The 22161-nt window shown below is 43.2% G+C and overlaps 1 protein-coding gene across 1 annotated transcript in view; it reads right to left on the bottom strand.

The window, feature by feature from the left end:
• Positions 1-2296: 2296 nt before the first annotated feature.
• Aoah (acyloxyacyl hydrolase) overlaps positions 2297-22161 on the bottom strand; it is a 192659-nt gene continuing 172794 nt past the window's right edge. Inside the window, exons 19-21 of the mRNA XM_038334078.1 lie at positions 20448-20544; positions 12836-12912; positions 2297-2644 (exon numbers count right to left, since the gene is read on the bottom strand). Coding sequence (XP_038190006.1) covers positions 2516-2644; positions 12836-12912; positions 20448-20544 — 303 coding nt within the window. The 3' untranslated portion in view covers positions 2297-2515. The remainder of the gene's footprint in view (positions 2645-12835; positions 12913-20447; positions 20545-22161) is intronic.

Here is a 22161-nt window from a genome sequence, read left to right as displayed (position 1 = left end):
GACTGCTGAAGGGCACAGATACTGCATTGTTTGGAGTGATTCTCAAAACACTTTCCTTTCCTTTCCTTTCCTTTCCTTTCCTTTCCTTTCCTTTCCTTTCCTTTCCTTTCCTTTCCTTTCCTTTCCTTTCCTTTCCTTTCCCTTCCCTTCCCTTCCCTTCCCTTTCCTTTTCCTTCATTCTTTTTATCTTTCTTTCCTTCTTTCTTCCTTTCGTTTGATTGATTTCTTAAAATTTTTATTAATTTATTTAATTTACATTCTAACCACAGTTTTCCCTCCCTCCTCTCCTCCCACACCCTCCCTCCTCTACCTCTTCTCTGTCCCTCCTCAATCCACTCCTCTTCTTTATCTGTTCTGAAAGGGGCAGGCCTCCCATGGTATCAACAAAGCATGGCACATCAAGCTGCAATAAGACTAAGTATCCTTCCTTGTATTTATGCCAGTATGAGAAATAGGTTCCTAAGAGTCAGTCAAAGCCTTAGGGACAATCACTGCTCCCACTGTCAGAAATATCAAAAATAGACCAAGCCACACAACTATCATATATATGGAGGTTGGTCCCATTCCCTGGTTGTTGGTTCAGACTTTCTGAGTTCCTATGAGCCCATTTAGTTGTTTCTGTGGCTTCTCTTGGCATGCCATTGACTCCTATGGCTCCTACAACCCTTCCTCCCACTCTTCAGCAGGATTCCCCGAGTTAGGCCTAATATTTAGCAGTGGGTCTCTGCATCTGTTTCCATCAGTTACTGGAGGAAGGATCTCTGATGACAATTGGTGTACTCACCAATCTTATCACAGGAGATGGGCTATTCAGGCTATTTGCTATTGCTAAGAATCTTAGATAGGATCATCCTTGTAGGTTCATGGGACTTTCTCTTGTATCAGGTTTCTACCTGACCCGGAAAAGCTCCCCCTTTTTAGTCATCTCTTTCAGTATTCTCCCCCTTCATCCATCCTAACATGATCCTTCAAGTTCCCATCTCCACCTGCCCCCAGTCTACCCAGGAAATCTCCTCTATTTCCCCTTCCCAGAGAGATCCATATGTCATCCCATTTGGCCTTCCTTGTTACCTAGTCTCTCCAGGTCTGTGGATTGTATCATGATTATCCTTTACTTTACAGTTAATAACTACTTATGCGTGAGTAAATACCATATTTCCTTTCTGGGTCTGGGTTACCTCACTCAGGATGAGTTTTTCTAGTTACATCAATTTCCCTTAAAATTTCCTGATGTTATTGTTTTTAACAGCTGAGTAATAATCCATTGTGTGGATGTACCAAATTATCTTTATCCATTATTAAGTTGAGGGGCATATAGGCTCTACTACAGAGTTATAGAAATAAAAATAGCATGCTATTGGCATAAAAAACAGATACATTGACCAGGGAACTGAATCGAAGACCCAGACATAAATTCCCACACACATATAGACACTTGGATTTTGACAAAGAAGCCAAAATTATACAATGGAGAAAAAGAAAGCATCTTCAACAATTGGTGCTGGCATAACTGGATGTAAGCATATAGAAGAATATGAATAGATCCCTGCACAAAATTCAAGTCCAAGTGGATCAAAGACCTCAACATAAATCCATCCACAGTGAACCTGATAGAAGAGAAAGGGGGCAATAGTTTTTAATGCATTGGCACAGGACACAACTTGCTTGTTAGAACACCAGTAGCACAGACACTACGATCAACAATAATAAATAGTACCTCATGAAACTGAAAAGTTTCTGTAAGGCATAGGATCAAATGATAGCCTACAGAATGGGAAAAGATCTTCACCAACCTCATATCTGACAGAGGAATGATCTCCAAAATACGTAAAGAACTCAAAAAATTAGACATCAAAAAACCAAAATAATCCAACTAAAAATGGAGTACACACCTAAACAGAGAATTCTCAACAGAAGATTCTCAAAATGCCGAGAAACACTTCAAGAAATGTTCAACATCCTTAGCCATAAGGGAAATTCCAAATCAAAGTGACTCTGGAATTTCATCTTATACCAGTCAGAGTGGCTAAGATCAATAACACAAATGACAGCTCATGCTGAAGAGGATGTGGAGCAAGGGGAGCACTCCTCCATTACTGGTGGGAGTGTAAACTTGTACAGTCACTTTGGAAATCAATATAGTGGTTTCTTAAAAAATTGAGAATCAGTCTAGCTAAAGATCTAGTGACACCACCTTTGGGAATATTCCCAAAGGATGCTCAATAATACCACAAGGCCACTTGCTCGACTATGTTCATAGCAGTTTTATTTGTAATAGCCAGAACCTGGGAATAACTCAAAGAACTTTCTTAAAAGGTATCTCAGGGTTGAGCAGAGGCAGCTTGACGTGGGGAGCACTGGCATCACATTCAGGTCTGTCTCCAACTGGGGGGAAAGTGATCTCTAGAAACACTACCAAAGAGGGTCCTCTCGGCCTGCAGCACAGCAATCCCTAGAGTGGGTGAGAGGGATTATGCACCTTTCTGTTGTACAGAAAGGTACTGTCTGGAGACACTCAGTGTCCTCCTTGGTCTCCAAACACTTCTTCAATCTGAGAATTGAATGGATTTTCCTTTCCCAGGACCTGAGGCCACTGGGACTGTATCTTCTTCCAGACATGATCTGCCAGCAGCAGTGAAGCCACCTGCAAGAGAGCCAGAGTGAGAGACGGAAGGAACCCACCAGCAGGCTTGGCATGCAGCTTAGTTGGCTGAATGCTTGTTTAGCATACAGAAGCCCAAGTTTTACTCCAAGTGCCACGTAACTGAGGCACATGCCTAATCCCACCACTCAAGAGGTAGATGCAAGAGGATCAGAAGCTCAAGTTTACCCTTGGGCTACATAATGGATTTAAGACCAACCCAGTGTACATGAGACCTTGTCAAACAACAATGAAACTGACGGTCAGGATTTAGTACATTCCGTCTTTCTTCAACCTTTTATCACTGTGAGTATTATCTTAGAGAAACAATTTAAAAGAGGAAGAATTTCTTTTTCTCGTGACCTGTAGATGCACCAAGGTGTAAGAACATGGGTAGAGAGAAGCTGCTCACCCCATGGCAGCCAGGAAACAAGAGGGGACAGGCAGGGGCCAGTGATAAGATGTTCCTTAAAAGGCCACTGTCAGGGATTCCTTTGCTTCAGCCAGGCTCTGTCTCCTAAAGTTTGCTTCACCTCTCACAAGAACCATCAGCTGGGAAACCTAGAACTTAACACTAGAGTCTGGGGGACATGTCATGTTCAAAACTCATCATTGTCTGTGGTGGAAAGAGCTGAGGACCGTGCCTGAGCTCCCTGCCTCCATCTCTGTGTATTCGAGCTCTTCCCTGAGGTGGGTGGGGCTTATCACTGTGTCCGAAGCGATATGGTGATGATGGACAGCAGCCACATCAGTGATTGTGTCTCCTTATGTAGAACTTCGTCTTGCTGGACTGATGGTATAAGAAGCTATGAGCTGATGCTAGGCTCCAACTAAGGACCAGCAAGAAGCTGGGTCCTCAGCCCAATGCTGAATCTGTCAGCCCAGGTGAGTATGAGGCTGTTTCTCCCAATTTTGTCTCTGCTGACCCCAGAGCCTCAGTAACACACCTTGATTGTAATTTTGTGACACCTTAAGGACAGGACCAAATTAAGCTATGGTCAACGAAAACTACAACGTAACAGATGTTTATCATTTTAAGTTCCTGGATTTGTGACTTGCAGATATAGAACAAGAATATATTCTCAAAAACCCACTCCTGCACTGCCTTAGACAGCTAGCAACTATTCCATCTGGTGGCCTAAGGCCTGGGTGCTGGTGAATAGAGGAAGCCTACCCTGGATGAACTCCAGGAGACAGATACGCAGAATGACCCCATGCCTGAGGGCTGTGAGGGAGAACCACAAGCCAGAATAGGAGGAAATATCGATTCTGCCTGGACAGGGAAGGGCAGTCCTCTTGGGAGAAAAGGAACTTTCAAGGGTAGGTTCTGGATTTTTCTTGGGGAAGCTGTGCACATGGCAGAGACCATGGAGTATGCACATGGCACATGGGAGGAAAATGGAGTGATCAGGAAGCTCCGGGCCTCCAGAAGATAAGAGCGGATAGGTAAATTGCTAGGGCTTGGATCCTGAAAAAGACACAGAATGTGAATTGCTTGGCTGGGGCAAGAGACGACTTGTGTTAGGCACAGCAGGCTGAGCACTGACTCTTCTGCCAAATGCCACTTTCTTGGCTTCTGTAGCTTTATGCTAGATTTGCTTTGTCCCCAGTGGTAGCAGGATCTAGTCTTGGTTGTCCAGCCCTCTGCCCATCTCCATGTGCCTTGGATAAGGAGGCTTTTTCTCAGCAGTTGATACATTTAGCAAATGGGCCTGGCTGATCCTCAGGGCCAAATGTCTATATCTCAGCAGTAATTTTTAATGTTGAAATTAAGAGAAACATGATTACTGAGGGCCTGAGAGGGGAACACACTGTGAAGTAGGAGGGACACTGTCCTCAAGGGTAGGTCACCAAGCCAGTTGACAGTGCTATGTGACTTTGGGTTGCTTTCTTGAACTCTGCAGGCCAAATTGCACAATAAGTAGGACAGGACCAATGATCAAAAGCTCTTTCTGGGTCTAAACTGTATTAATACTCTGGTAATTGTTAGAAAAAAAAACAAAACAGACTTAGTCATTGCATCAATCAGCCCCAGAATTTTTATGTATTCTAGTGCCTTCTGAAGTGGACCTAAAAAACTTCCATCCAGTTAGACTTTTACTTCCAGATATTGAGGCTCAAACTTAAGACCACCTTGTGCATGCCAAACAAGCACTGTACCATGTGCCCATCCCTGGACAGAGAGCCAATTAAGCATGTGATATGTGATCATTTCATTTCTTATTAACTTTTTAGTAAGCATACACACTGGGGTTCCTTATGACATCTCATCCATGCATGTCCTTATACTTCACATATTCATCACATCGCCCTCCCTGCCCTCCTCTTCCTGGTCCCTTCTCTCCAAACAGATGCCCCTCTGTTTCACTATTCTCTCTCTCTCTCTCTCTCTCTCTCTCTCTCTCTCTCTCTCTCTCACACACACACACACACACACACACACACATGCATGCACACACATTCATGCATCATACAAAACTTAAATATGAGTTCTGCGTATGAGTGAGAACACATGTTGCTTGTCTTCTCTTTTCCTCTCCATATCTTCTTTTGTAGTAGGCTTTGTCCTCTCCCATGTAGCCCCTTTTCTATTTTCATCATATACATATATTTAGATAAATTATGCAAATGAGAGAAAATGTGGCATTTCTCCTGTGTCTGTCACACATGCATCCCTCAACACGATGGTCTCCAGTTACGCCCAGTTTTCCACAGATGACGTGATTTCATTTCTCTCTATGGTTGAACAAAGCCCCATTGAGTACAATATCACATTTTCTTCATCTGTTCTTGTGTGGCATCTAGGCTGCCTCCACATACTGGCCATTGTGAGAAATGCGGCAGTAAACATGAGTGTGCAGGTGTCTCTGTGGTGTGCTGACTTAGCATCCTTCTGGACTCCCAGAATCGCACAGCTGACCACAGGGTAGCTGAAGTTCTGTGATGTAGCCCCTCAGGGCTACACTAGTTTATGTTTTTACCAGCATGTAATTTTGATAATATTCACAAATCGTACTACATAAAATATGTAAATGCACCATATGTACATAGCACACACATCATCTTTCCACACATCACACATCCACCAACATAGCACACACACAGGAAGGCTCAGGATAACCATCAGGCTGGCTGGGACTCTATCACCCAAGGCACGGCCTGCCTTTGAGGACAGAAGCCTGGCCTTCTGGCTACTTTTCCTGACATTCTTCAATCAAGGATTCTGCTTCCAAGTCTGTGGAAAGCTCTTGGCATGGCTTTTAAACTTGGGACATTTAAATTTTTTTTTTAACGATAATGTGGTAACAAGGCCGTTGTGGGCATTTATTTCCCTAATGTTAATAAGGGAAGAGATGGGGCTGAAGGCACGAAAAGGAAAGTGAGAAGAGATGGGCTCAGCTTTGAGCTTCTGGTGACTGGTTTGAAAGCAATTAATTGGCTGTCAATCTAACAGAGATTAATGTTTTTATGAGGGTATACTGCTGAAATACTTTGTCTATAATGAGACTGGCATGCCAATATGCTAGAGACTTGGGAGGAAATGATCTACTTTACTCATTCCTTCATCCATTCATTTCATTCTTTTCACTGAGTGCTCTCTGCAGGCTTCTCCTCTACCCATTCTCTGTTGTCACTCCCATGATGCACCATACAGGGGGATGCATAGCCGTCTTTCACTCCCTTTCTTCCAAGCTAGCTGTTTCTTAAGCACAGGGTGAGTCTTTTGTTTGTCTCTATTCACAGCTTATGAAGGTGCGTGGTTGATCGGCAATTATGATTCACCAGACAAGCTTTAATATATATAATTCAGTTTTAATAAAGGAAAGGAAAGGGAACTTACAAATCCAAGGTTCCAGCGAGGAGGGCAGGAAAACAAAGAGCAGGCGGGCGCCCGCAAGATTTTATAAGTCAATATAAGCCTAAGGGGGACACGCCTTTAGACCAAGGGGGACACGCCTTTAGACTAAGGGGGACACGCCTTACAAAACAAGGTTTTTGGCTAGGCTTCCCCTTCAAGCTTAAAAAATTAAGCCAGTATCTAGACAATCTAGGAGAGAAAATTTACCAAACAGAAAGATAGAATAAATATTATCTATAATTAGAGTGGAGGCAACCTTTCCTAACACTGGGTATAGTTCTTTTGAGATTTCTCTCTCTCTCTCTCTCTCTCTCTCTCTCTCTCTCTCTCTCTCTCTCTCACACACACACACACACACACACACCCACACACCAATGTATTCATCTATACATATAGTATTTCAAAACATATTTTTCCTAAAGTGTAATACACAACCTATAAAGTTAGCTCTTTTTGGTAAGCAGTGCCACAAGTGTGCCAGAAGCACAGAACACTGTTATTCCCCATATATTTCCTTGGCTCCCCATTTCCACCACATTTCTGTGTTGGTCTATCTCATTATAAATGTAGATTCATACCCCTGTCTTTACCAATGCACTGTACTCTACCAGACTGCATTTATTTTACATCTTGGAGGGTCAAATCTTGGTGGATCAGGAAACAGAGCCAGTGACAGATGTAACCTTCAAAGTGACCTATTCCTAGGTGACTTATTCCTGCTAGCTAGGGACAGTCCAAAAGGTTGCACAGCCTCCACAAACAGCACTGCCACCCAAGGACAAACTCCTCACACACATGAGTCTATGGAGGGCATTTTTATATATACAAGTCATGACAGATGCATATAAACATCTGTACTTCACAGCACAGTGAAGCCAGAAGTGGTTTCTGATCTCAAGTCAGCCTCCTGTAGTAGCACAACATTTGACTTAATTGCTTGATGATCTGGAGATGCGCCAAGTGCTCAGTGATTACTGCTGAGAATTGAGAGGGTTGGGGAAAATCTATATTGACCCCAGGAGATACTGGGAATCTCAAATGAAATCTCTCTGATAAAGAACTCATTTTACCTTCTTCTATGCTTTCCCAGCTTGAAGTTAGAAACAGAAAATACCATTTGCTTAAAGGTGTTCAGGGAAACCTTTCTCTTTCCCTTCCCTCCCAGAACAAACTTTTCAAAGTGAGTTTCCCCACCCCCTCCATTAGGGTTTAGACAATGAACATTAGCTCTCACAGAGCAATGTGCATATGATGCTGCCTTTTTCTCTTACAGCCAGCAACTGCTCATGCATTTGTTATGAAGAAGAAGGCTTTAGGACAGCAATCCCAAGAGTGTATCTTTCAAAGTGAGTCTCCTACACGGAGTGAGTTCTCTGAAAGTGCGCCTTCTCTGGGCTTGCCCATGATCAACCCACTGAATGAACCATGGGGAGAACAGGAGGCACACAGTGTTACAGCTTCCCATGCTGCCCCAGAAAGTCTCATCATATGCTGTAGCTGAGAACCACTGCTTCCGAGGCTTGCTATGTACATATACTGAATGTATAGATTTTGGATTCCAATAATGCTGACTTTGATTGGGTTTCATTATCAGCTCAGTAAGTGACCCATTTTTCACCCATGAGAACTTGAGTAAAGTAGCAAGAGTGGAAGACTCCACAAAACTCATGCTTTTGGGGCAATTATGGGATTAGACTGAAGTTATGAGCATAAGGACACCATTTCTCTGACTCATTGTCTCTGTGCTATTGGAAGGTCTTGGCTATACAGAGGCCAGTCATCTGCCTGGTAGGCACCACTGCACATATTCAGCTGCCTGTGTGTCTGGCTCCTTCTCCAAAGTAAAGTATGCCAGAAGGGGTTGGACTGCTCCTGTCAGGTGTGACCAATGTTCTAGTCATTCTGAAATCTGAATGTTGCCAAAACCATGGTATCTCCACACCCGCTGAAAATTCTTTGTTCTACCTTAAAATTCTCTTTGAAGAGTCCATAAAGCAAGGGAACTTCACACTCTGGTGTCTTCTGTAAGCTTCTGGTGGAATGTCTCTTTCAGCTTTTCCACGCAAGCGCCCATCACGCACTGGGGCCAGGAGGGCAGAGGTGAATTTCTGGCCAATGCTATCTAGAGCTTGCAAATTTCTCCTCCCTCGGATGACAAGCTTCAAACTCAGCCATGCTTCCTGGGCCACCTGTATTGCTATTGACAGCTGTACTTCCTCAGGAGGAACAGCTGTGTGTAGTCCCCCTCCTAAAGTTGAATAAGGAACACCAGGAGGATCAAATACCTGCAGTGAGACCCCCACCAGAGATGTTTTGGATGCCTCTCAATGGTCTGTTTTTGTTGCTGCTTTTTGTTCTCTCTCTCTCTCTCTCTCTCTCTCTCTCTCTCTCTCTCTCTCTCTCTCTCTCTCTCTCTCTCTCTTTCCTACAAAATCAAGAACCTTTTAGTGAAATAACCATAGAAGAAAACACTAGCGGAAAAAAATACTTTTCCATAATGTTTTCAAAAGAGCAAATACAGAGTGGGACTACATAGATTTCATTGAAAACTTAAAATGGCTTAATGCCTTTGAAGTTGAATCGCTGCTAAATTTAATGCAGGCTTTACCAGCCCAAAGCTGAAAATCTGCCCTGCTTGTGTTTTCTCTGTAGTAAGAGTGCTCAGAGCTCTGCAGAGAAGACAGTGGCCAAGGGCCCTCAGCTGGAGGAGGCCATTGCTCTCTCGCTCAGCCCTCTTCACTAAAACACAGTCTCTTGGACCTGGCCATGTGTGGTCACTACTGATTTTAACACTGAAAACATGGCAGCTGTGTAAACACCTATGTTTAAGAAGGAATTGAGGTCCAGCTCCAGGCTCTCTGTAGTGGATGAATGATGTTTTTATTAGTCAGAGCAAATGACAAATTAAATACACGGTGGTGGCTGGTTTGCCAACTGGCCCAATCTGAGGTGACTGCTTAGGAAGTGGGTTCACTGGCCCAGACTGTTCTCCTCCCTACACCTCCCACTCTCTGCACAGTTGCCATCTGGGCCCTCCATAAACCTTCCCAGAGCTTTTGTGTCTCGTGAATTTACAAAGTTAAGGCAAATGGAGACCTGGAGACTGCTTAGCTCTTTAAAGACGCCCATTGGCTCTGTGTTGTGTGTCTCCAGCAGTAGACAGACAGGTTCAGGGTTGAAGAGGAATGAAGGGCTTGATTAATAGAAACTCTCTTGTTATATCGTAATGTTTTGTTCTCAGCTGGGCAGAGACAATTCATTTCTCTTCAGACAGAAACGGTTGTGTTCCTGTGTCCTGCTCATGTGTTCACAGGCCTCCCACTCTGTAGAGGCAGATGGTCCCTGTGAGTTTGAAGAGGAGGCTTTGGGTAATTACCAGGACAGGGCCAGGAGGACATTGTTTTGCAGGGAGTGTGGTTTGGATGGGGCTTCCAAGGCTAGAGGCACCAAAGATATTGACACATGGTTGAGGAGGACCTGAGGGAAACTAGGTTTGGTGAGCGCCATGGCTCTTCCAGTGCTGTCCATTTGCTGCTGTCTGATTTGGGACCCAGTGATGCTTTAAGTGACTCCTCAGATGCCATAACTTCAACGACTCTCAAGCTAATGCTTCACAAGGCTGAGCTATGTTGTGTCCACAAGCTATGAGTTGGTGCCCTGGTTCTGTGTAACATATTTTCACTGCTTGACTTAATTTCTTTTTACTTTTTCCAGTACCTTCACCTGAGAATTGTTCATCTCGACACTGCAGCTGTAGCTATAGACATGGACAAGAGGAATAGGTATAGATATGGTGAGGGCATCAAATCTAGGACCGCAACCATTCCGGACGGGTTCTGTATTGCTGAGCTACATCCCAGCCCTATTATGGTTACCTTTAGGAATGTAAGTCTGATTTCTGGCTAGGAAACATCCATTGGCCTCATTCTTCCTGGAAAAAGGGGAACCTCATGCAGGCTTGCCAGCATCTGCTTCGGAGCCCTTCTTCTTTCCTTTCCATCCCACGCACCTCTCTCTGTTCGAGCTGCACTGAAGCATGTGGACTCCCCCCCACTCCCCGCCAGCATTCTCAGCTTTCTCTAGCTTCAGACCTTTGCTTGTGCTGTTTCTGATGCTTGACACACTTCCTGCAGCCTTTACTCCACCTCTCCATTCCCTTTGTTAGTCGTGGTCTTAGTTCTGACGTCACATCCTTCAGACACCCTTTCCTAACATCATCTTCTGCCACCTTCCCAGCCCATCATTCTTGCTTGCACACTTAGCGTTACCACATTATATTCATTTATTTCCCCATCTCTCTCCTACTGTATGCTATAATCTTAAACAATGAAACTGATTTTCTGTTCATTTTTGAGTTTTGGCAGTTGGGCAGACACTCAACACACACTATTGGATGGCAAGGTGTCAACCTGGACTTTTCAGCACAATATGTTTGATAGGTAGGAGGGTTTGAGCATGGTGGCCCACTGCTGCCCACTTTAGACATGGGTACGCGTGCTCGCTCACTCACCACTCACTCACGCATTGTGGAACACACCGTACAGGAATCATGTTAAGACTATGGGACATACAAGGCATTGGGACTCTGATTTCAATAACCAATTGTATGTAAAGCATACACACTCCAGCATAGGCTCCCAATTTGGTAGACCTTGAACTTTAAAATTATTTTAAGAGTCAGACAGGGACGGGTTGATATTTGATAATGTGAACACGTATGTCCTGAGGGACAAAACAAAGCTCTGTGAACTTTGGGCATCTTCTTTGTGTTTGGTTTCAGGTGACACCATAGCTGGCCATCTTTTTATGCCTCTGTCCTCAATGGAATCAGACTTCTGTTGTGCCAAGAGGAGCTCAAGAACCCCTACCTCCGTGGGAGGATGTGTCCCAACTGCCTTTAGTTCTGACTAGGTGGGCAGCTGAGGCAGGAAGGGTCATTTGATCCCAGAAGCCTAGGGAACCCGAGGAAGGGTGTTTTAGAAGGGTACCTTTTCTAAAAAAAGGGGTGGAATTTCACATTATTCTCTCTCTCTCTCTCTCTCTCTCTCTCTCTCTCTATATATATATATATATATATATATATATATATAATCATTTTTGTGGAGCCAGATCCCAATTACTAATTTCTAGCCAATAATTCTTTGAACAACTCATTTATCTGACACACAGAAATTCAATATTCTGAGTGTATTACTAGGATTTCTAAAAATTGGTTGTTTTAAACAGTGAGGTAGATATTTAATCTTCTCCTTCAAGTGTACCGTGTATTGATGTCTTCATTGTCTTTTACCCATTAAGCCCCCCTTTCTTTTTTATTTCCTTTTGAGGTAATTTTTCACCATGCCCATGGACAATTGCTGAGCCCATGCCTGGGGAAGATGAATTCCATTCACGTTCTCAAGGGCACCTGACCCTTCCTGCACTCAGCCTGGGGGTGGGGGCCTTGTTGTCTCCATACCACACTGACCAAAGCTGGGTCAGGTGCCTATGGTGACAGAGGACTGCCCCCAAGGCATACAGCCATCCCACCCCGTAGAAAACTAGCTTTCAGGATTTCCAAGTGTCACAAGAGCTCCCTGGTGCTTTCTTCTCTTTTTAAAATAGAAATGTCACAAGCCTGTCAAGTATATGGGGCAGATAAAAGTAGAGCTTCGCTGTCTGAAGGCTGGATAACGGGAGGGGAGTGGGACAAGCGTGACTAAGCCCCAGCCCTCAGCTCCCATGAGGTGTAAAGAAACCGGAGCACAGCCCCTTCCTAGCACTGCTTGAATTCAGAGAGGAGGAATGGCTCTTTCTGTAAGCCATTGCTAAAGCATTGTTCTCTCATGGTGTTCTTTCTAGAGAGACTCATACAATGTTTCTCATACATCTCACATTCAGAAATCCTTGCTATTATTACTATTTTAAGTATAATGCATTTTTTTGAGAATTTCATACATGTGTATGATGTATTTTGATCATATTTTGCAGTCATTTTTTTCTAGGTGTTGACTTCATTTTTATGTAAGGCATGGCTGATGGCTCTTTTCTCACTGGCCACTAGGGAGCCCTGAGCAGGTTTTGTAGGTCTCCTGGGACAGTTCCTCGGGGTTGCCCTCCACATATTTTATGAACTGTAGAAACCACATCAGAGACCCTGGTAAATTTTATACCTTATTTTACTTTATCTCTGATTTTCACATTATTTTACTGAATTTTCTATGTTACATATGTGTTCACACAATCTAAAATTACTTCTGGGAATAAATTAGGATAAACACCAACATATGAATGCCTGCATGTATTTTAGAAAACCAAGCAGATAGCCTCAGTGACCACCATGTGACAACACTCACCTCATTGGGGTGGAATCCATCCACGGGCTCAATAAGCTGCCACGGCTGGCCACCTCTTTTCTGCCACTCCTCTATGACTGAAAAACACACAGTTGGAGGGTTACAGATGAGTTTCATGATGCCAAGGATAAGGAGCTTGTGTGATGTCATCCAATGTCTCCTGCTCTTTTCTTTAATTCTTGTGTATAGATGTTGTGCCTGCCTGCATGTCGGTGTGCTACCTGCATACTTGGTACCCATGAAGACGAGAAGAGGGCATCAGATCCCTGGGTTGCAAATAGTGGTGCCTTGTGGGTGCTAGGAATTGAACCCTGGTCTTCTGGAAGAACAGCCAGTACTTTTAACCACTAAGCCATCTCTCCAGCCCTCCAGCCCTTATTTTACCTCATCATGGCTCCCTCTGAGCTGTTGCCTTGGGCTGGGAGTTTTCAGAACAGCCATAATCTCCCCACTGTGTGATTTTTTTCTAAGTTAAAAAGAACATGTGTGAAAATATGGGGTGAATGTGGCTTGTGTGTTAGGGCGGGCAGGGGAAGTCACATGAGTGTTAAAATGTGCAGCAACCGTTTAAGTCCATCTGATCTTTCCCTCGTGTGGCAGGACAGGCCTCTTTGCAGACGTGAAGATGACATTTTGCTAATATCTCCTCTCACGTGCTGCCATGTGCAGACACTGCCTACGTATGTCAAGCAATCACCAAGAACAATCATACAGCGTGTCAGAAATATAATTGCATAAAATTATCTCAACACTGCATTTAGAGAGAGCATGGCTACAGAGAAAATATTATGAGCCCCAAAATGATGAAAAGTAATAAAACTGTCCTTCAACAGGGATAAAAGACTACGCATGTCAGTTCCTCCACGGCAACAGCACAATTAATTCTATGTTGTGATATCACGAAGCCAATATGAATTCCTCACAGAAATTGCAGTCCCTGGAGAGCCTTCAGAGGGGAACCATCTGAGACTTCTGCTTCCAGCAGAGCACCTCACTTTTCTAGCATGCATCAAAATCTGCAGTGCAGTTATGTTCCAATTGTGCTCTCCACCTGTTTCTCCAAGTTTCCTCAACCTCAAGGCCAGAGGACTGTGCCCTTTCCTTCTCCTTAACCCGGGGAAGGATGGGGGCACTGTCTGGTGATGTCACTGGCATGAGGCTGAATCAATCCTCTGTTGCTTTTGCAATGACTGCTGAGATGCCATCCTTTCTTACATGCCAACCTTTGTTCCCAAGGTGGCAAATAATGTTTCCCTTATCAGAGTTCAGTGGGAAATATCATGCTGATGCCCCACTTAGCTTATTCCTGATCAGGGTGAGAGGTGGCTCTTTTTCTTTTTTGTCTATTTTCGAGTCAGGTTTTATATAGCTTGGATTGGTTTCTAACTTGCTAGATATACAAGAATGGCCTTGAACTCCTGATCATCCTGCCCGTACATTCCAAGCACTAGCTCCTTTGCCTTTCAGGGTGCACTCCTGGGTTTAATTGGTGGTTCTTAGAAGAAGCTGCTGTTGGTAAGTAGCATTTGCACCTCTTGGAAGACTCTCAATGAGTTGTCTGCTGTGCCATTGTGTGGTGTATTCCCCATATGAAACCTCAAATTACTTTCTTCTGGTAAAGAAGGGTTCTTTCTTCCCCCTGAGGACTGGTATGGATTTGTCCTTCGATGGAAAGTTAAGAGTTGTCCTGATGAGGAAGCCACACTCACTATTATGAAGAAGCTCAGTTGGTTCTTCTACACCAGATTGCACCCCTCAAACAGTTTGTTTCCTGCCTTTGGCTGCAGTGTTCAGTAAAAGGGAGTGGCCATAGGAAGCTGATATGCCTGTTTCCAGTTCCCTGCCTGTTTTGACATCTTTGCGCACACAACCTTGGAATCAGGTTTTTTGTTTTTGGTTCAATTTCAATTACTCTAAATTTCTTTGCATGTCATGCTGAGGCTCCCTTGGGCTCTAGGTCCCCTTCCTGACCACAGGACCGGCTCTACCTGTTCAGGGATGCCCCTCTCTGCCTGTTCATGTGATGTGCAAACCATTCACGATTGCTTCAGGCTCTTCACTTTCCTCTTGTCTAGTAGGGGATGAGCCAGTTTTCTGCTCCTTCCTGGGAATTGTTTTCCAATTTTCTAGTTTTAGGTTGATTGTCTATCAAACCCACCTCCAGCCTGAATATCCAACAGGTTATGTGTTATGAAGAGCCAGGAATTTTAAGAGTTTCTGTAAATGCAGAGCTGAGGTCACACCTATGGACCCTTAAGTGCTCTTTATATCTCTACAGTATCCATCTCTTGCATTCGATCAAAAATTGACAAGGATGGTGTGGGGCAGGGATTCCACTTGGTATGGACCTCAACCTCTAGTCCTTGAGACCTCAGAAGTGATGTTGGTTCCATTCTCTCATGTATCCCTTTCACTTCTCTCATGGCCCCACAACTTCCTCAAATAGAGCCTGCTGGGAAACCGCAGGTGGATGAGGAAAGTCAGAGCCCTTTGGGATTAAGGAGATACATAGCAAGTCGTGAACTTCACCCAAATCTCCATGGCTTCTCTGGTGTGCTGGAGTAGGAAGCCTCACACACAGAACTTACAGGTTTTCCACATTTGCAGAGAAGGTGGCATGACAAGCTCAGCCAAGATGCACATCTCCTCCCACTACAATGTACGGTCGGATTATACTAATGAAAATATTTGACACAGAATGAAGGGATGTAACTAAAACTAATGAGACTAATTTTAGTGCAGTTTGTAAACCAGCTCTGAAAATACTGTCAACAGCTGACATACGAGTCCTTCACAGCTCCTTTTTAACACGTGTTATTAACGAGTGATTTATGTACAATAAATCACACGTGTTTCAAGTGAAAGACAACAACAAAACGTGTGCCTTCAGTGGTCAGAGGAAAATCTACAATAAAATTGCAGTGATTGGGAGGCGAGAAAACTTCACAGTGGAAGGCAAATGTGAGTCAACAAAAATGTTAAAAAGTGTTTAAAAAATGAGTTAAGTCAAGATAGAGTTCCTTGAAGGAGCCATTGCTAGGGTTCTATGTTAAAGGGGTCAGAGTTGTTTGTGTAGGAGTTTCTTTCAGCTTGGCTCACTGTTGACTCCAAGCTTTAAAACTGTTCTAAAAAAATAAAATAAAACTGTTCTAAAATATTTCCATTTTAATTTGAGTTTCTGTGCTCCCCAAAGAAATGGAGAGATGTAGATGTATCTCTTCATAGAGCAGACAGATAAAATTCAATCATCAGAACTGATAACTATTTTCAAAATGGTCCCTCTTAGTCCCTTTGGAGAGTAAGCAATTCTACACTTGTGGGATTATGAAAAGGAAACACAGCAGTGAAGAATAAAAGAAAGGGAGGAGGATATTTACTCACTAAGTTTTGCCACACAGCATGAATGTAATGCGGGGAGGAAAGGGCTGTTTTCTTCTGTGTGGCAGGCAATGAAGGAACCGGAGCTTAGGCCCACGTACATTGGACGAGGGCTTCAGCACTGCATTGCTTCTCCGCCAAGGACTTCCCGTTATCACCATACTCAGACAATTCTATATGGTATCACTAATAATGTATTCCTCCCTGTTGGGAAACTTATCCATGCTTTCAAACTTGGTCTCAACTTTGCATTCTAGTAGTCTAGCATGGCAGAGTCCAGCCTTCAGAATAACTGATTTGCCATATGAAATAATAGTTAATATTAAAAGAACATGACACAGAGTCACCAAGTATGCAATCAGTCAATCCACAAGGAAAACAATTTTTTTCATACAATTATGTTTCTTCCAAGGTACTGTTTGCCACATAGAAGTGGCCACCAGGGATATAAAATTGAAGGGTGAGTAACTCACGGGCAAGACTATAGGTTTTATGTGTACCTTGCCTATTACTAGAGGGAATGATTCTTTGCGACAGTTTCAGGATAAGATTCTGTTTGCAGGAGAAAGGCAACAGCAGGTATGGCATGCATTTCTTCCTCAAGAAGAGGCCCAGTCAAGGACAACATGGCAGATTAGTCTTTCCCACTTGTTCTTGTGTGTGCTTATGGATGGGCATCCATACATTCGTGTGTGTGTGTGTGTGTGTGTGTGTGTGAAGGCAAGAGGTAGATGTTGAGCTTTTTACTCAGTTGCTTGATATATTAGTTTTTGAAACAAGATTTCTCACTGAACCAGGAGCTCATCAACTTGTCCGGGATGTCTGGTAAGAGAGTTTCAGGGATCTGCTCAGTGGTAGAATTATAGACATGTGCCACGGTATTCTATGTGGAGTCTGGGGATCTGAACTCAGGTCCTCATGCTTGTGTGGCAGGCACTTTACCAACACAGTTGTCTCCCTATTTGTGTCTTGGAAGAACTAAATTAAGCTTCTTGAATGATCATGGAACATCTGTTGGGATTTGGTGCATAACATATTTTCTTTATCTGTAAGTCAGAAAAATTCTGCTCATGGACATCTTTTTAAAGAGCCACAGAAGCAGTGGAGAAAGATTTATGGGGCGTGTGGTAGCTCTTGCTTTGATGAATAGTAAAACTAGCAGATATTTAAAACAGAAATCTGCATTCTGATCAGCACCATGAGGTCATTGACTGCTTTTGCAGACATACAGGGGAGAGAGCATAAGTTTACTGCAGCTGGGCTGTCTTTGAAGCCAGGGGCAGCAGGAGGTATGTTTAAGCTGTCAATGTGAAAATGACCTTATCAGTCAAGATGCATTTTCCTTCTTCCACCACTGCGGAGGTGGGGTAGAAAGAAAAAGGATGTCACATGCTCAAGTTGACATGTCTTGGAGGCAAATTTCTACTTCTTCTTAGATCATAAGCAGTTGGAGAATGAGTCAGCAAATGACAAATGACAGAAGGAGCCATCACCTTTCAGTGCTGAACCCAGGCTGTCAGAGTGGAGAGCAAATAGGTCTTGTGCCTACCTCCAAGTGTCAGGGATGCTCAGCTCCGATTTTCTCTGTCACAGGGATATGAGACTGTGTGATGAAAAAAGAGGACATTTGCGGTGCGGTACCCAGCTCTAACGCAGTGTGGAGACTAGGGCAATTTTCATAGGGCTTCAGACTGCAGATTTAATAAACACCTCTACTGGGTTTTTATTTCTGATGAAAGGAGATCTGGGTAATAATGAGCTGCATTTACACCATAGCTTCCTCAGGGGACTTGTGGAAATATTTCCTCAGGTATGAATGATTATGGGAGGTGCTTGGACTCTGAAAGAGAATACTTAAGTTGAAGAGTGTGTGGGGTACTTTACCCACAATGACGACAAGCCGGCGGGTGATGCCAGCTAACAGTTATCCCGTCTTTGCTATTCCACAATCCTATGATCTATGTCTGAAGTGAGATAAGAACATGCTTATAAATTCTGGGCTCTTCTTATAATAGCAAGTTATAAGCACTAGGGACAGATTACCGAGTTAATAGGCTGCCATGATTTTTAAGATGAAAGGTTATCCCCAGAGAAGGGTCTGGAGTAGACGATTGTTCTATGTACTATGATAAATGCTAGGATTTCAAGTTTAACATTTCTTAACTTGGCCACAAGTTGAGATATTATAATAGTCCCCGAAAGGGAGATACAAATTCTGGCCCTTTCAGAAGAAGACATGGAAGTCCATAGCCATTAAATGCTTTATGAGGCATCGATACAGGAAAGGCCCAGAATACCACCCCCTGCCTCCACTCTCCTTTTCCTGTGCCCACGTGTCTTCCCTGCTTGGGTGCTCAATAACTTCAGATGGCCAAGAGGAAGCTGGCAAAACTGAATCTTCACACTTGTTTTTAAGAACTGGGAGAGAAATAATGAAACAGGAAATTTTTCTCATTGTTGATAGGAATTTCCAAGCAAGGGATTTGATACTAAGATGTGGATATGGTTGATGAAGGAGACAGACATTTTCTTCAGTGTGTAACCATTGGCACAGTGCATATGCTCCTGAAAAAAAATTCCCATACAAGCACCTGTAAATAACCCCAATAAAACACACCGTGCCCTACATAGACCGAGAGATATGAAAGTCATGGGGGGCTATCTGGGAAGTGGAAGGCATTAATGGGTGTAGGAGGAGGACAAGCGATGGTAGCAGGAGGTGAGTATGATTGAAATATATTATGTGCATGTTCAAAATGTCAAAATGCCTTTAATCCCAGCACTCGGGAGGCAGAGGCAGGTGGATCTCTGTGAGTTCGAGGCCAGCCTGGTCTACAAGAGCTAGTTCCAGGACAAGCTCTAAAAAAGTTGCAGAGAAACCCTGTCTCGAAAAACAAAACAAAAAAAAAATTTAAAAAAATGTCAAAATGAAGCCATTATTATGTATAACTAATATATGCTAATAAAAACATTTAAAAAGGAATCCCCGCTTGGAGGTTTTGGAGTTGGAGAGGATAGCGATGCCCAGCGAAATGCCTGCATCACCAGAGATAATGAATGACAGTTGTAGAAATCATTCTGGACAATAAAAAAATGTCCCACATGAATGTTAGACATTATTAGATTTTTTAATAACTTTACTCACATTCAAGGTTGGTAACGATCAAAGATCACTTGGTGGTGCATTTGTTTACATCAAGAATTCATTAATAAGTCTTTAACCCTGCATTTTAATGAGAGGTTATTTATCAAAGTGTCTCTCCCCATGAGAGAGCTGAGTGTCATGTAGGAAGGAAATCTAGTAAAGCCTGATCAATCTTGTTGAAAGGATGTTCAGAGCTGCAGTCCTCCCGTCTGCAGTGCAAACCATGTCAGCTAATGTAATATTCAATAATTCATGACGGCCATCTGCTGCCTTCCAGATGCCTGGGCTGGGGGGCTAGGCTGAGGGACAGCAATGAGGAATCTTCTCTCTGCTGTACATACTGAACCTTACATTAGCATCATCTCAGCTGGCAGTCAATCAACAGGGCCTTTTCTCATGCAGAAAAATTGCTTAACAATGAAAATGAATCTTGGGAGGGTTACAAACAAGAAGTAATTTTTAAAGAGAGTCAGGATGTAAAGGATGAATCAGTGAGTCTAGTAAGCAAGCCTGAGTTCGTGTAGTCATTTGTAGGTGGTTCCCATGTTTAGTAAGAATGCTATCAAAAAAAAAAATTCTTTCCAGAGAGTTGGGACATGGTTTACTTTTAGAAGGATTTTTGTTTTATTTTTGTTTTTGTTTTTGTTTTACCCCTCCCTAAGAGCTTCTGCTTAATTTCAGTTCCAGGCTTATTCTAGGTAGTGAGCACTCTACCACAGGGGGCGTGGCCTCACTCTTCCCTTCTGTCACATCTATTTCCAGCACACAGGTAAACAAGGCATTGCTAATCTGGCAAGAATTGTTAGCTGAGTCCTTTAGAGTAGGGACTTCCAGCTCCAACTCTTCCCAGCCAGCCACTCACTGGTCCTGTCGATTCAGAGACTCTGGAACAATGGGGAAGTGAGGAGGTGGCATTGATTCTCAACCTGCCAGACAGCACCTCATGCTTTCTCTTTTCTCAGTGCCCAGAGTCGTCATGTCAGATACACAGGGGTCGCCCTGCCTAGTCTGCTCCATGCACTGTGTAACACAGCCCCACCCTGCAGCTGCTGGGCTTGCCTCCTGTCAAGATGAAAACAAGCAACTTACTTTCGTGGAAGGCAAAATCCGTGTAGAAAAGATTGAAGTTTGTGAATGTCTCGGTGGCTGCCATTTTTTTCAGTGTATTGGAGAGTTGTTCTGCTCTCTGAATACAAGGGAAGCAAAAGAATTCCATGAAACCTCAGCTTTGACTTTCATGGGACAATTCAGGCAGAGAAAGAAATTGATCTTCCACATACCACTCCACTTTCCTATCTCTAAGCCATCAGCAGAAAACAGCTCTGCACATTAAAGTATATTCATGTGCAAATGGCCATTGAACATATGAAAAATGTTACTATTCATTAGGAATCAAAATAGTGTAAATTAAAGTAGTAAGATTCTACTTTTCTACATGAATTTGACAAAGATGAGATGAACAACCTTGATAATATTGAATGTCAGGGTGGATGAACAAAAACATAGGTTAGTTTCATGGCTCTAGACAAGAGCTTGGCTATACCAATCAAATCCTTTACATGAAGAATATATCTTAGAGGAGCTTGTCATAGGAAACAGAGACACCACAAAACACACATGTTGTTATTCATCATGGTGAAAAACTGGAAACAACCATGTGTCCAATTGCACACGTGGGTGGAATAAATCCTGCCACATTTGTATGTTGGACACTGCAAAATAGTTGTGCTATTATAATGTGGAGAAACAATTTAAGAACATTGGAATTTATGTATTTTCAATCTAGTAGGCAAAACCCCTAGATACCTATGGAAGTGATAATAGACACTCACATACTGATAAATGGATAATTGTTTGCTCTGTATGTGCATGTGTGAACACACATATATAGGTATGTGTGCAGATGTGTATACATGTGTATAGATGCCAAAAGACAGCCTCAGACATTACCGCTTAGGATCCATCCACCACTGGCCTGGATTTGCTTATTTGGTTAGGTTGTCTGGATGGCTAGTGAATTCCAGGGATGCTCCTGACCACTTCCCCAGCATTCTGCTCTTGCTTTTCACTTAGGTGCTGGGGACTGAACTCTGGCTCATGTGATTACATGGCAAGCACTTCACTGGCTGATTGAGCTATCGCCCCAGCCTAAACTTGTGTGTGTGTGCAGGTGTTCTTGCACATGTGTGTGCATGTGTGTGTGTCATGCACAGTCATTGAGGTCAGAGAAGAAGGGTGAGTCACTCTGTCACTGTCTGCTTTATTGCCATGACACAGGTTCTCTTATTGAGCCTGGAGCTGGGCTAGCTGTCTTGTCTCTGTCCCCCACAGCACTGTAGTTCCAGCCATGTGTGCAGCTGTGACCAGCTTCATATGTATGTGCTGGCAATTTGAACTCAAGCTCTCAAGCTTGTGCAGCAAATGCTCTTAGTTATCAAGTCATATTCCTAGCCCCAAAAGTTGTAGCTCAGCCCTCAAACTTGTTATCCTCCTGCCTCCGCCTCTGTAGCATAATCTCCCAGTGTATACTATCACAGATGACTACAGCCCAATTTTTGTTGCTGTTCTTAGTAGATTTTTTTATACATTTTATGTTTTCAAAATTTTTTATCAGACTGTATATATTTTTTAATTTGCAAGTCCTTTACAATAAAGTTATATTAACAAAATTTGTAGTTGGTAGACCATGCCTCCTTTCTCAGTACCTGGAAAACTGAGGCAAGAAAGAAAATTTTCTGTTTTCAGAGCAAGCCTGGGTCACATATCCAGGCTTGTCTCAAAACTAAAAAACAAAAAAATAAGT

The sequence above is a fragment of the Arvicola amphibius genome, chromosome 6, assembly GCF_903992535.2.
Source record: "Arvicola amphibius chromosome 6, mArvAmp1.2, whole genome shotgun sequence".
Taxonomy (NCBI): Eukaryota; Metazoa; Chordata; class Mammalia; order Rodentia; family Cricetidae; genus Arvicola; species Arvicola amphibius.
Note: the sequence above shows the minus strand (reverse complement) of the source record. Positions and strands in the feature narration are given on the sequence as shown.